The 16208-nt window shown below is 38.1% G+C and overlaps 2 protein-coding genes across 8 annotated transcripts in view; one reads left to right on the forward strand and one right to left on the reverse strand.

The window, feature by feature from the left end:
* LOC126271928 (protein shifted-like) overlaps positions 1-12684 on the forward strand; it is a 68266-nt gene extending 55582 nt beyond the window's left edge. For all 4 annotated transcript variants that reach the window (XM_049974341.1, XM_049974340.1, XM_049974339.1 and 1 more), the window contains exons 7-8: positions 8563-8658; positions 12371-12684. In XM_049974341.1, the coding sequence (XP_049830298.1) occupies positions 8563-8658; positions 12371-12540 (266 nt within the window). In that variant the 3' untranslated portion in view covers positions 12541-12684. The remainder of the gene's footprint in view (positions 1-8562; positions 8659-12370) is intronic.
* LOC126271929 (5-demethoxyubiquinone hydroxylase, mitochondrial) overlaps positions 1-16208 on the reverse strand; it is a 63104-nt gene that overhangs the window by 19583 nt on the left and 27313 nt on the right. The gene's annotated exons all lie outside the window — the stretch shown is intronic.

A 16208-nucleotide genomic window follows, 5' to 3' on the forward strand; every position in this document is an offset into this window, starting at 1 on the left:
ATTTTCTGAAATTCCTTCACCAAAGAAAAAGTAGTAAACATTCCAGAATGCAAAACTACAAAGAACAACTGCTAACATGAGGAACTTTGAAGTAGATATCCTAGGTGTAGTGAAGTATCTTAAATCACTTAATAAAGGCAAGGTCTCTGGTCCAGATTGTATACCAGTCAGGTTTCTTCCAAAGTATGATGATACAATGGCTCCGTACTTAGTAATCATATACATCTGCTCACTCTTTGAAAAATCCATACCTAAATACTGGAAAGTTACCAAAGTCACACCAGTACTCAAGAAAAGAAGCAGAATAATTGACTGAATTACAGTCCCACATCACTGATCCTGATTTGCAGAAGAATTTTGGAACACATATTGTGTTCAAACATTATGAACTACCTCGAAGAATATGATTTATTGACAAATAGTCAACAAGGATTCAGAAGAGATCATTCTTGTGAAACGCAACTAGATCTTCATTCTCACAAAGTATTGTGTGCTGTCAACTGGGGATATCAAATGGATCCCATATTTTTAGATTTCCAGGCACCATTTCTCACACACTTCCAGTTAAATTGCATGCCTATGGAGTACTGCCTCAGTTGTGTGAGTGGATTCTTGATTTCATGTCAGAAAGGGCACAGTTCATAGTAATCGATGGAAAGTCATCAAGTAAACAGAATTAATGTCTGGTGTTCCTCAAGGAAGTGTTATAAGACTGTGTACTGTTCCAGATCTACATAAACAACTTAGTACACAATCTGAGCAGCCCTCTTATGTTTTTCGCAGATGATAGTCATTTACGGTCTTTTAAAGTTAGCAGATGATTAAAACCAATGGCAAAATGATTTAAACAAGTTATCTGTATGGTGCAAAAAGTGACAACTGACTGTAAATAATGAAAAGTGTGAAGTCATCTACATGTATACTAAAAGAAATTCACTAAATTTTGATTACATGATAAATCCAACTAAATACTTAAAGATTACAATTATATATAACTTAAATTGGAATGATCACATAGATAATGCCGTGGCTTAAGAAAAGGAAAAAAAAAACCAAAGACTGTGATTTATTGGCAGAACACTTAGAAGTGCAACAGGTCTACTAAAGAGACTATTTAACACCACACTTGTCCACCAGAGCATTCAGCTGATACTTGTGCAGAGATGGATACACCAAAGAAGAAGGCTGCTCTTTACAGAAGGGACTGGAAATGACTACCATAGAAATCAATCCAGAAAAATCTTGCTGTTTAGATTACCTTGTCATAAAACAATGAAAAAACTTTTGGGCCAGTTCTATTGTACCCACCCTGTAGTTCAAAGACCATTTAGGACTAACTTTCACTAAAGGTGCATATTTGAAGAAGTAAAGGTAACTGCCAACAGTATGGTTGTGATGCCAGCTGAAGTGACTACAAGGATGAGAGGTGAGTTGGAGGGACGAGAGGCTGGCAACTATGAGAGGGAGGTAACAATGCCATGGGATAGAAAAGTCGGACAGGCAAATCCACGTTAATGTAAGCAGTGGAAGTTGCATGTGGCACACAATGAAGTGTAAGAGTTTGGGAGAGCAGATACAACAGAGGAAGAAGGAAACTACAGAGAGAGCAGATACAACAGAGGAAGAAGGAAACTACAGAGAGAGCATGGCAGGTGTAGATTAATGAGTGAAGTGGGAGCCATGAGACATGAGGAAATGGGTGGCCATTTGGATTGAGTGATAGAAGTATGTGTTGTAAGGATATATCCCACACTCGCATCCACTCCTGTTGCCCCCCTCCCTCCACTTATATTAGCTTACATCCGTAGTGTCCTCTCTCAGTTTGTTCTGCTCCCTCAGCCCCCCCCCCCCTCCCCCTTACTCCAACCCTTACACCACCAAACGCATTCATCCACTTCATCACAGCTGGAGGGTATGCCACATTCCAACATCTCTCTCCTAGGTGACAGTCTCCCTTCTCTCCTCCCCTCTCCAACACTTGAGCTTGGCTGAGTTGCAGTGCTGGGAAAGTGTAGCACTGTTGTAAAAATTATTAGGTTCACTTGAGTTTTCTTATAACCGAATGAATATGACAAGTTCACAGTGTGTTAATAAAATGTAATAAAAGCTATCAGAAAGAAAGAAAAAATTTCTGGACCTAAGATACAGTGAATTTTGATAAGAAACATGAAACTAAGTAGCAATATTGCCTCTAAACAAAACAAGGTAGCAGCTTAGTTATGAATGATGCACAGCTCTTTGAGGTTCACAAAGAGCTAAAGTGGTAATATTTAGATTGGCCACAACTTTCTTCAGAAGTTCACATCATCTACTATGGCTCTAAACAAGTAGCAAATGATTCCTACTCCATATTGTACATGCAAAGATCATATAGCATCAACATTGATGTATCGTCCCCATATTCCTGAGCTCAATTTTGAATGAGATCTTGCTGCAATCACCTCAATAGGATAAAATACAATCCCAGTTTGCAAAGCATCCTAAACTGTTACCAATGGACCATACATAAATTAACTCTCTGTAAATAGACTGCTTTCATGAAGGCTCTTTAAACTATATTTCCAAAATTAAATAATCCAGTTTTAAGCACAATATCTGGGTGTAGTTAGCTCTAAATAGAGAACCTGTGTAAATGTTTGGCTGCCCCTGTAACTCTGTGAGACAGTCTTAAATGATAAGAACTTGGTAGGCAGACCACCAAAGAATGAAAAATTTACTCCAGCTATATTTGTCAGATTTTCAGTCTATCACTTGTATGACATCAGAAAATGATCAAATGTTTATTGCTAGTTATTTTGTTTTTTCATTCACTAATACACTTTATAAGGACACAGTTGTTCGGTAGCTCTTAGATAGATGCTTAACTGTCAACCACCACATCAGGGGCAGCAAGTATGCAATTAACTTTCCCTGTTTTGTACTTTAACCTATGTTGCTTCAAATTTTCAGATCTTTGCAAAACTCTTTGTGCCAGTGTGCACTATTATCTTTTTTCTTTCAAAGTGGCACAACTAAAAAGAAAAGAACAGCTGACATGGTAATACATATTTTAGTCTCTTGACTGTAATGTCCTGTATAGACATGACGAGATCCAATAGTTTACTGTTATGATTACAGTAGACTTCACATATGCTGATACCAATTAACAGAAAAATCATATTCATTGAACAGATATAGTTAAACATGTAGTGTGTCTCAGGTAATGTATACACCCATAGTATTTTATAAATGGTTCTAGATGCCAACAACTGATAGTACACAAGAGCTTACTGTATGAGTAACATTTGCAAGAATTTAATCAACTGCAATTTTTTGATCAGAATAATACATTTTAACAATATTCAGTAAATCTAGAAAAGAAAAGTGTAGCAATACAATCATGTTAAACTTTTCAGAGAATTTGTGGAATGAGATAAATTTGAAGACAAAATATGCCTACTGGCAGTTTTACTTTAGTATTCACTTCAGCCTTGTGCGTCAAAAAAGAGGACTGTGCAGCAGACTCTGTTTTTTGTGAAGTATTGAACTGCAAAACTAAGGTCTTTTCAAGAATTATTAAATTTTACAAAATGGGCATATAGCTTCATGATATCTGTAGATAAACTCAATTGAATTGCAACACTAAACTCTTTTCAAGAGCTACTAAAAGTTGCAGTGTTTCTTACCAAGCAGTATGACAAGTAGTAACGTACTGTAAATAGGACTCAGTATTTACAGATGTGGGAAATATTTTCTATAAAAAATGCCATTGTATTCCAGTAAATATTAAGCTACTAGTAGCTAATAAACAGCAGCTATATAGCAAAACTGAAGAGATAGCAGCTTATGTTTTCGAAGTAGTAGCCTTCCTAGTAATTTACTAAACTAAATCTAGATGGCATAAATGTGAATAGCACTAAGCAGTATAGTGATACTTCATTGTTCTTCTTATGTCTTCAGTCATCAGGTTTGTTATCGGAGCTGGCCGTGTGTTTCTGTCTTTGGCCTTCCTCATGAGAGTGGTGCAGCTGGTATCCTCCACGATCTAGTTGAAGTATTCAAGTTTTGGCCAGCCTCTTGTGTTCTTCCTTTCTAGTGTCCCTTCAACAATACTTTAAGATACCATCAAACCTCAGCAGTTGGCCAACCCAAGTGTCCCTTGTGCCGGATAGGCTTCAAGAGACATGGCTTCTCTTCCTTCAGTCTGTAAAGCACCTCTTATTTTGATATCTTGCCTATCAAATAAAATCTTGAGCATTCTGCAGCAACACCATATCTTAGAAAGAAACTTCCACATGGGAAAAATATATTAAAAACAAAGATTCCAAGACTTACCAGTGCCGGTAGGTAGGCACAATAAATAAAACACACACACACACACACACACAGAATTTCTAGCTTTCGCAACCGACGGTTGCTTCTTCAGGAAAGAGGGAAGGAGAGGGAAAGACGAAAGGATGTGGGTTTTAAGGGAGAGGGTAAGGAGTCATTCCAATCCACTCTCGGGATTGGAATGACTCCTTACCCTCTCTATATGTCTGCTTGTGTCTGTGTATGTGCGGATGGATATGTGTGTGTGTGTGTGTGTGTGTGTGTGTGTGTGTGTGTGTGTGTGTGTGTGTGCGTGCGTGCGTGCGTGCGAGTGTACACCTGTCCTTTTTTTCCCCTAAGGGAAGTCTTTCCGCTCCCGGGATTGGAATGACTCCTTACCCTCTCCCTTAAAACCCACATCCTTTCATTTTTCCCTCTCCTTCCCTCTTTCCTGACGAAGCAACTGCCAGTTGCGAAAGCTCGTAATTCTGTGTGTGTGTGTGTGTGTGTTTTGTTCATGTGCCTGTCTGCCGGTGCTTTCCCGCTTGGTAAGTCTTGGAATCTTTGTTTTTAATATATTTTTCCCATGTGGAAGTTTCTTTCTATTTTATATATATATATATATATACACACAGCAGCACAGTCCAAACAAACATCTTTATGTGGTCTTCCCTGAGATAAATATATTTTGTTCTTAATGCCTTATAAAGATTTAAGTTTCTATGATTTCACTGTCTTTTGTTAATGTATACCTTGACTCATTCCACATCGCTGAAGGTTCTTCTTGGTGATACCTACAAAACCCGATGAAAAAAAAAAAAATCTTCAGCTTTATCTAAAAGAGGCAGACTTCTGATAAAGTGTTGTAAATGATTGGCAGCCAAGCACTGTTCATTCAGTACACTTTGTGATGTGTGTTAAGGCTCAAACCTTCAGACGAAAAGAGATAAAATTGGGACATTCTAAACCACAACCTCCCTTGTAAAAAAAAAAAAAAAAAAAAAAAAAAAAGTATCAAAAAGCATCTAACAGTGACTCCAGAAAACGCACATATTGTCTCCTCCAAAAGCATGGAAATGAGGTCTATGAGATTTTTCTTGTCCGAGATGTCTTTTGTAATGTATAGGAATTTTATCCCCAATACAATTTAATTGAGTAAAAATACTTTGCTCACAATTTTCCTTGCTTACCACAGCAGTAACAACCTCTATCTTACTTCCCTTCTAAGTTTCATCATTTCTACCTTTTGAATCATGTTTTATCCTCATCTGCAGCACCCCGCGTTTTAGATAAATTGGCCAGGTATGAGTAGGGCTCACACATTAAACGTTCCATAAAGACTTAATTATGTATATAGACAGTTCATCCATTCCAGGAATTTAGGATCTTGAAGGTTTTTTTCTTGTTATCAACATTGATACTGGCAACGTATCAGTCCCAGGGATTCCAAACATTGTGAAAATGTTGTAACTTCAAGTTTGAAGCCAGATAACAAATGACAATTTTTTTCATGTGATATAATTACAAATTAACAATTTTCTGATTTTCCCCCCTTTGAAACCTTTCTTCTTGCCAAATTTAATGATGCTGTGTCAAGGTGAAGTACCTTATAGGTTTTAATGAGTGAGTTTGCGAGTATAAAAATACGAGAGGGGTACCAAAACAAGAAATAACATTTCTGTGGGTGAAGCTTGTATAGAACGCTTTTCTGCCACGAAATGTTTGTAGCACAACTCATTGCCTATGTGGTTGACCTGGCTTGTTCTCTCCGTCTGTAGTGATTGGTTTTGCTAGTGCTGTTTTGTTCTTGTTCCATTTTTTACTATGGCAAGTTTAAGTGAACTACATGCAGCTGTGAAATTTTGTTTTGTACTGAAAATGGTTCTGAAACTGTTTTAATGTTGAAAAGAGGTTACCAAGATGACGCTATGGGAAAAACTCAAAGTTTACGAGTGGTTTGCTCGATTTAAAAATTACTACATGTCGATCAACGACAATCCTCATTCTGGACATCCATCAACTGCCCTAATCATTGAAAACATTCAAAAACTTTTGCTCACAGAATGTTGGCAGACAATTGATCAACTGTCGGAGGCTAGTTCGTTAAAAAAGACCCAATTTGTAGCAGACAGGAAACTGGTTATTCCGCCATGACCACCCACCTGCACACACAACCATCACTGTTAGACAGTTTTTGGCTAAAAATGGCATGATTGCACTGCCCATGCACCTTACTCACCTGACATGGCTTCGTGTGACTTTTTCTTATTTCCACTAATGAAAAGGGGCATGAAAGTACACCGATTTGACAACGTTTAATTAGTCCAGGGGGGGGGGGGGTGTTTCAGCCATTTCTAAAGTTGACTACAAAACGTGTTTCGAACAGTGGAAGCACTGGTGGGACAAGTTCAAATGGCTCTGAGCACTATGGGACTCAACTGCTGTGGTCATTAGTCCCCTAGAACTTAGAACTACTTAAACGTAACAAACCTAAGGACATCACACACATCCATGCGCGAGGCAGGATTTGAACCTGCGACCGTAGCAGTCGCACGGCTCCGGACTGCGCGCCTAGAACCGCGAGACCACCGCGGCCGGCGGTGGGACAAGTGTATTAGTTGTAATGGAGAGTATTTTGAAAGAGATAAGGTGGTTTTGTAAACAGTGTTTGAAAATATATAGCTTTTGAAAAATATTTCAGTTCCGTTTGGGACCCCCTCATGTGTGACATAAATAATGAATCTTTTGACTGCACTGACTTATAAGCTAACATTTATTATGCCCCTAAGGCACCACAGATCTTAGTATGTGACATAAATTTTAACTTGAGACATCTACCCGCTCCCAAGAAAAAGAATTTTAACAGGTGGCTGGACAGATGGATAGTTAACAAATTACCCAACCAAAAAAAAAAAACTGAATCTGCCTCTATGGCCGAGGTCGCTAACACTTGCTTGCGCTGTGGCACTTGACCTGGTGGTAAAGCATATCAAATCCTAGTGGTGGGAAAAATTTTCCCTGCCAGTGTTTGGTCAGCAAGAGGAGGAGAGATGGTGGTGGTATAAAGTTCCTGATCATCAGACTTCACTCAGTGTCCTGGCTTAAATACCATACCTCTCCACAGCATCTCAAGAAGTGAGGGCATACAAAACACACACACACACACAGTATTACAAATATTGTAGTGGACCATGTTGTAAATAAATAAACAAAAAAAACTTTTTTCATGTTATACAATAACAAATTCACAGTTTCCAGATTTTTTTCCTTTACTTGGGTGAAATCTTTCTTATTGCCAAATTTTATTATTGTAGAGCAACAGGAAGTAACACTGTAGGTTCTGATGAATGAGTTTGTTTGTGTCAAATGTGACATAAATGGCTATATCGTTTGATTTCATTGATTTAGAAGTTAATGTTTATTATACTGTCAAGGGACCATAGATTTTAGCGCTTCACATAAATTTCAACTCGATACTTGTACCCATTTCTGAGAAAATAGAGACCTAACAGGTAGCTGGACAGACAGAAACAAGGACAACAAAGTGCTCATATGCGGGTTGTGTTTCTTACCAATTGTGGTAGCGAACCCTATAAATGACATGTAGAAAAGCCTTTTCAGTGTTCTGCACAGAAGTTTCTTTCTAAAATATATTGTCAGTATTTTTGTCTATGTGTATTGCTTCTTAATTAGAAGTCATATGAGTTTATGGTTAAAGTAGTAAGTCAAAGGACTTTAGCTGAAATATTAATATTAATGTATTGTCTGCTTGTGTCTGTATATGTATGGATGGATGGATGGGTGTGTGTGTGTGTGTGTGTGTGTGTGTGTGTGTGTGTGTGGGCGCGCGCGCGCTCGTGCAAGTATATACCTATCCTTTTTTCCCCCCTAAGGTAAGTCTTTCCGCTCCCGGGATTGGAATGACTCCTTACCCTCTCCCTTAAAACCCACATCCTTTCGCCTTTCCCTCTCCTTCCCTCTTTCCTGAAGAAACAACCGTTGGTTGCAAAAGCTAGAAATTTTGTGTGCCTGTCTACCAGCACTTTCCCGCTTGGTAAGTCTTGGAATCTTTGTTTTTAATATTAATGTATAATATATATAATACTATTAATATAATATTAAAATAATTTTAACAGAAAGCTATTACATTCTTATATATAAATTTGAGATTCAAGAATTGGAATTCTACATTGTCTGTGATTATAATGTTACAAACAGCATGTAATAAATATCTGTTGCTAACGACTGTGTTGCAATTGTAATTGTTTTCAGGTATTTGTGCCGAAAAGTGCCTCAATGGTGGAAAATGCATACAGAAGGACACCTGTGATTGCCCAAAGGGTTTCTATGGCTTGCGTTGTGAATTCTGTAAGTAAGATTATTTCTGTTTATTTTAACAGCATTTAGTCTAGGAGGTGGGATAATTTTGTTGTATATATGGTGCCAGTTTGGCTTGCTATCTATTTGACTGAACCTTAAATAAATTTCCAGGTTTCTATGCAGTAATATTACAACTGTACATTGTACAGAGGTGGTAAGTTAATTAAATGCGAAAATAAAACTTAAGAGTGATGTACTGAATGTTTTTAATTGGATATCTGGAGTCAGCTTAAGGAGGCAGGACTTACCAATCTATGCCAGTACACTGGACTGTTCACTGTTTTGTACAATCTGTTTAGTTTTTGTTTTCACAGATTGTGCAGAGTGTTATGTTAGAAAGGTTGTGGCAGAGACTTGGATGTCTGTGCTATGCATGCCGTAAGGTTGGTGGCTAGTGCATAGAGCAGCCATTTTGACTAAGAAATGGCATGTTATCTCAGATTCAGAACATGTTACAGTTTACCCCAGTACAAAAAAAGTTTTGTAACATGTGAATGTTTATGTAACTAATAAATGGAAAAAAAGCACTTTGCAATGCTGACAGATCTGTTTAAGATTATATGTCATTAATTGGGACCTGAAAATGTAGCATTCCAATTCAGTAATTATATAAAATCTGTAGAATATTGATTTCATAGTCGTGCAACTCTGACTTCGCACTGTGCTACAGATTAGAACCAAACTTCAACACAAAAGTAGAACTAAAAATAACTCTGTTCACACATTACAGAAAGACTTTCAGCACAGTCAGAATATAGTGACAGATTTTGTTTTCCAGTCACTATAGAGCAGAGTTTGGACACTATAAAATGGCAGTTGGCTGCAAATGTAAATTAACTAAAACTACGACCACCTGTGGAAGTGAGGCACAGTGCAAGGTAACAAGCCCTATTTCTCCCCCCCCCCCCCCCCCCCCCCCAACCCCCTCTCCGAGCAGTCAGCTGACACCTGTGTTCTATGTTTTTGTTGTCGAACTTGTTAGAGAAGAATTAGTCTCTTCACTCATTTCTTAGGGAAGAAAACAAAGTGCAATGCACAACATAGAACAAAAAATGGAGTACAGAAAGCATTCAGTAATGACTGGCAGTGTAATAAGTGAGGTAGTTATGGTTTGACCTCTCCTGGTATTTGACACTTGACAGTTCAAAACACCCATCGCTCAACTACCATTTTAAAGTGTTCATCTTATACCAACTTCAGCTAACAAATGCATTTTTCTTTGTTCCAAGATGATGGGTGCCATGGCTGAGTCCTATGTTGTGCTATGCAGTGCAGTGTGTATCTTATATAGGCCTTTCAACCACCCACAAGTGGAGTGGCACTAGAGCATTGGTAGCACTACTCTGTCTTTATGTTTGTACTCTTTTTTACTTTGCAAACACATTATTACACACTTTTATCTTTCTGAACTGGGCTTTACCAGATGATGTGGAGTGCAAGTCACCAAAATTTGTTTTATTTTCAATGCTTAAATCCAGAAAATACAGCTTCCAAACTTGTCAGATAATTTCATTCATATGGATGCAGTTTACTGTGAAATAGCATTTATTAGGTAATCTCATGTTTTTGCATTTTGAGGCCTAATTCACACCTATATTCGCATTTACTACAAATGCATATTTTTCCAGTCTTTAACTCTGGCAGTACATACTTAATGAGTAGTGTTCCATACTTAGAATGTGGAGTGGAGCACTCTATCGTTTTTATTTGGTTTTGCATCAAGCCAGAGGATTACCTTTCACAGATTCACTGGTGGGAAAATTAACTATTCTGTTTCTTATTCCCAAGTGACACTAGGGCAGCCCAACATACGTCTTTATGTAGCACTAGAGAGACACTTCCACTATTTGAAGAGCTGTATTTTTCACCCATGACCAGTTTTAATTATCCTCAGGCAAAGTAGAACTCTACATGACATTGGTGCACAGTAGCAGTTAGTGTGCTAATAGGGCACATGTAAATGTTGCAGTGATATTTCAAACCAACAACAAATAGACTTCTGTGCAAATCAGACTAATAACAGCAGCAACACTAAAGAATATTGAGAAATCTCTGTTCTTTGTTCATATTCTTTAACACATTAATATTTATAGAGCAATAAGGATTTTGAATATGTTATCTTTTTGTGAGCACTGTTAGTAGTTGGGGGGGGTAGATTGCTCTCACTAAAAAGATGACATGTTGAGTTGCAGACCGGCACAACAAAAAGACAGGTAAACATTTTTGTGTACGAGGGTATCAGTGTGACTTATGGTAACAAAAGTGGTATTCCATGACATATGTATTGGTTACAATTCTCAGTCCTGTAACAATACATATTTCTTTTGCGTGCTGAGGCAGGATGCAGCGTACTATTAACACACACAAAGTTATATTTAATCTCCTACAAGCTGTGACTGATCATGTCCTGTTATCCCACATCTTTTATCCCATCAGCAGCCCCGTTTTATAACTTTCCCTACATATTAAGTCTGCATGACAGACTCTTCTGTCTCTCCTCCACAGCCTCCTGATGCTGCACCTGGCAGCCTTGTCATGTCACTATCTAGTCCCAGCACGCTCCATTACCCATACCTTGCTATCCCTCCCCCTCCCCACTCTGGATTCCTTGCTTGCACACACACATGCATGTGTGTCTCTTCTTTTCTGTTCTGAAGAATGCTATGGCCAAAAGCTAAATGTGCAACCGCCTTTTCATTGTGCCTGCCTGCAACTCTACATCTCATCCTTACAGTGAGTAGCAATCTATCCTTTTCATAATCTTTTTGATATACCAACATGGACTTTCCATTGTTTGAAAATGAGATCAGGGGTGACCTGTAGACCTTTGTATTTGTTGTGCAACTCCTAGCCACACCTGTATCAGGCAGTGCATTTCAAATGGCTACTGCTGCCAATTTTATCATTTGATACAAACATTAAACCAAATGGACCTTTCACTGTTTTAATACAGATTTTGTCTCATTGCCCCTCCTTTCCCCAGCCCACACCTACCACTTCATTTGAAAGAATATCTCTATAGGTTTTTGCAATAATAAATTATTCACCTTTGTTTTGAAGTTTGTGATACTGGGCATAATTATGAACATCTCCCATTATGATTTTGTTTAGAAAAACATGTTTTACAGAGCAAATTAGTGTTCGCTGCCTGCAAACTAAAAGTAGGTTACCATTAACTATGCATGTGTTCCCATGGAAGTACAATTCTAGTCCAAATAAAATGTTCTTGATGTGTTGAAAAATGCTGAGGAGTTGAAACCAGTTGCATAAGGACCCTGTGCATGGTATTGTAATCCCTCCACGGATCTAGTACTTGTACACAACTTGTAACTGAAATGTACGTTGCTGAAAACATGAGAAATGATAGTCTTCTTGCCTGTGTCTTGTTCAATATATAATAGATCTGACCACATAAAAGTTGCCAAGAACTGCACATTCCAAGGAATTTGTTTTTTACTTTCTATCCTAGAATTATAGTGCAGTTAAGAGTTTCGAAAAGGGCCACAAAAAATCGAGACATACTTTCTTATTGTGTTTGTTAACAATCTTTTGTGTAATTTAAGTTTTAGCAGAAGTTTGTATTTCCCTATCTTAGAAAGCTGACGGTACATAGCAACTAAGCTCTGAATATACAAAACTGAAGAAAAAGTGGCACGGTTGTTTTACTGATATGTTTGAAGTTCCATTGTGTTCATTGCAGCAAAGTGTATCATCCCGTGCCTGAATGGTGGACGCTGTCGTGGGGTGAACAAATGTCGATGTCCTCCAGACTTCCGGGGTGAACACTGTGAGGTCGGTCGCCGCTCTTCATCAGGTGGCTCACACAGTCGAGAAGAAAGAAGGAAAAGACGATTACGTGGAGCACTTTAAACACCACCAAATGACTAAATACTTCAACTGTTTGTTAAAATTTGTATTCATGGGCTGTTAATCTTCTTGAACAATTGCCAAACATGTAATGATAAAGGACATTCTGCAACCATTGCTTTTTTCCAGTAAAGTTGTTTGATATTATCCATCAGTCTCATTAAAATTTAATAGAGAACTATAAAACCTGCACCTTATTTACACACTGACTCCCAAACAGCACCTAGTTGCGACAACAGAGCCTCACACTAGATGCCATGTGCCTGATATGGCTGTGAAACATCCATTACTGTGCGTGCGGCAGTCAATGTGTTAAGGAGTAATATACACATTTGTTGTCACCCTTCCCCATTTCTCCTACACTACCAAAAAAAGTTAATTACATGAGAGCACATTGTATGTGAAATTACAAATGATGTGTGTGTTTGAGTAGTATGCTATAGAAAGGATTATTCCATATTTTTATAAACTCCAATTCACCACTAGAGGTTTGTCTACGAATTCAAAGACATGGATGTTAGTGAGAGTACATAAATGATCTTTTCAACTAACAACCAAGTTTGCTGACCAGTGTAAGAGTGATTCAAAAAGTAACAGCACACAATTTTTTGCAAAACACATATTTCACTTACAAATACAAACAAGATATCATTTTTCAACATAACTACTCTCCTTTTTGATACACTTCTCACACCATTGCACCAACTTTTCTATTCCACTCGAATAAAAGGTTTTCGGTTGTGCCTGCAACAAAGAGTGCACCACTTCATCACTACTTTCTAATCACATTGTCCTATGAGAGCATCCTTCAGGGGTCCAAACATGTGTAATCTGAAGGAGCAAAATCAGGGCTGTATGGGGATGAAGTACAACTTGAAATCCCTATCTCCAAATGGAGGCAAGAGTTTCAATGGTGGTGTGGGGGTACACATTGTCATGAGGGAGAAGAATGCCTCTAGACAAAAGTCCTCTGTGACTGTTTTGTATTGCTGGCTTTAGCTCATTCTCCAACATGGCACTGTATCAGGCATTGTTCACTGTCTCACACCTTTGCTGATAGTGCTCCAAAATCAGAGCCCATTTTTTTCCCAGAGGAGAGTGGAAAGGACCTTTTCAGCAGAGGGCTGAGACTTTAATTTCTTCTTGGTTGGAGAAGATGTTTGTCACCATTCTGAAGACTGTTTTTTGGTTTCTGGTTCAAAGTGATGCACCCAGGTTTCGCCACCACTGATGATACATGCAAAAATCGTGTCTTTCAATATTATATCATGCCAGAAATGATGTGGCAGCCTGAAAACGCATCATCTTGTGTTCATCATCATCATGCACAAAAAAAACGGTACTTGAGAACCTCACTAATAATGGTATGAACAGATCTGACACTGACACTCAGTTCACTGGCTAAAGCTTCTGCAGAAGTATGCCATTTCTCATGAGTCATGGTGTCGGTGCATCCCACGTTCTCATCAGTAACAATCTTACTGGGACAACCTGAGCGTTGCTCATTTGTTACTTACGTACATCCACTATTAAAGGCATTTACCCACTCATACATTTCTCTCACTAATGTAGCTCTCCCCATACCTTTCCAACATCCTTCTATGGATTTGTTGAGGTTTTATGCCCTCTGACCACAAAAATCTTATTACTGCTCACTGCTCTTCTACGGTTCACAGAGCTAGGAGTATTGCCACTTTGTTTCTACTGCCTTTCCTTTTCAGCTTTTCAGTCCACCTATTGGCATGTCGAAACTTTCTCAAACCATGCATTTTCACTTCAAATCCCTGAAGTGCTAATAGCATTTAATATCGATAGTTTGCTGTTACTTTCTGAATTGCCCTCATATATTAGAATGAATAGCGACGGCCGAACTGTCCATACTAGCAACATCCAGTATCAAGCTGCTGAGCATGTTACTGAATTAACAGTTGGGATGTGGACACACACACACACACACACACACACACACACACACACACACACACACACTCCATTGCACATTTCAGCTGCATTTATTTGTCTTTCATTTATAATTACACCCTGTGGTTTCTTTCAAATTAAGCTCTTACATATAAACTGCCAACTCACTAATGTCAGCATACTGAAATTCGAATCTTGGCTCATAATTTATTATTATTTCTGACTACTTTTTTGTGCTATATCTTCTCCCTCTCCTCACCTGATCCAAGATTTGCACTATTTTGCATAAAATTCAACATTCATAAAACTTTCCTTGGTTTAATCTAAAATTAATACAACATTTTGATTGTTAAAAACAGTGTGAAAATGTAGACTTAACAACCTTTCACAATGCAAAAGCACTAAAATTGACGTATTTCTTAGGAGCAAACCATCATCAAAATAATTATACAAGAATGTATAAAAGTGATAAGGTTAAAAATATTAAAATGTGTGTATTTTGTTTATGTTTTTATCAGTCAAAAAGTTTTTGTTCAAGGCCATTATATGTAGTGCGTCTCAGATGTGGGTATATAAGCATGACATATAGGCAACAGATTATTGTGACATTCATGCCTTCCTGATGTGCGCGCAGTAAATGCAGAAACGTGAACTATGACAATGTTATTACCAAATGTGTCCAAACAGGACAAATGTGCTGCTATTCTTTTCTTTGCTGCTGAAGCATAAAAACTGGTAGACATCCATTGGAAAATGACGAATGTGCACGGGGGCAATGTGTCTGTTGTAAACCACCATTGTGGAATGGTGCAGCAAGTTCCATGCTGGTCATGGTTCAACACAAGACGCCAGTCGATCTGGGAGGCCAGCCTCATACATTATGGCCAAATATGTGACATTTGAGCACCTGCCCTATAGTTCTGATTTTCCCCCATGCAATTATCATGCCTTCAGTCTCTTAAAAAAAAAAAGACATTGAAGGGCTGACATTTCCTGTTAGATGAGAATGTGGAGCAGGAAACACATTCTTCTTCATACTGCAGGACACAGTTTTTTATCGAATGGGTATCTTCGACCTGGTGTATGTCACAAACAACTACTTGCAGCAAGGTAAGTTTTTTACCAACTGGGTATCTTCTACCTGGTGTGTCAGTAGGATGATTGCTTCAGTGCTCACGGTGATTTTCCGTAATCGAAGTACCAATTGTAGACTGTAAGGCCTTCAAATGCAAACTTTTGACTGTCCGCTATTGATTCTTGTTTACTAATTCTGATGAATTGCATTAATTTTAGTGTTCTGCATTGTGGAAAAAGTGTTCAATTTAACATTTATTTGCTTGTTTCTTTTTCTGTTTTTAATTATTTTCCTGTCTTTTGAAGAAGGAAATTGGAAGACTCCGAGGCTAGAGATCGAAACATGCTTTTCAGCGTAGCTGTAGTAATTTGTGTTCCAAGAGGTTTGGATATTTTTGCAAACAAATTTTCAGGGTTTGTATGTTTCTTAAAAGTACTTAATTTTTGTACTGCGCAATAAGAGTCCTTATAAGTGCTTATTTGTCCTTTTTTTTAAATTACAGTTCTTATAAGACCTTATTTTTGTCTTGGCAACTCTATTCAAACTTAAAAATAAATAAATTTGTCGAAGTTAAGAAGATGGAAAAATGACTGGATGTATAGGTTGAAGGTCAAATCAGTTATGAGGATTGCTCAGCTGTGTGACATGTAGGATGAGAGGGGCAAGGCTATCTCGC

This window comes from Schistocerca gregaria, chromosome 5, assembly GCF_023897955.1.
Source record: "Schistocerca gregaria isolate iqSchGreg1 chromosome 5, iqSchGreg1.2, whole genome shotgun sequence".
Lineage (NCBI taxonomy): Eukaryota > Metazoa > Arthropoda > Insecta > Orthoptera > Acrididae > Schistocerca > Schistocerca gregaria.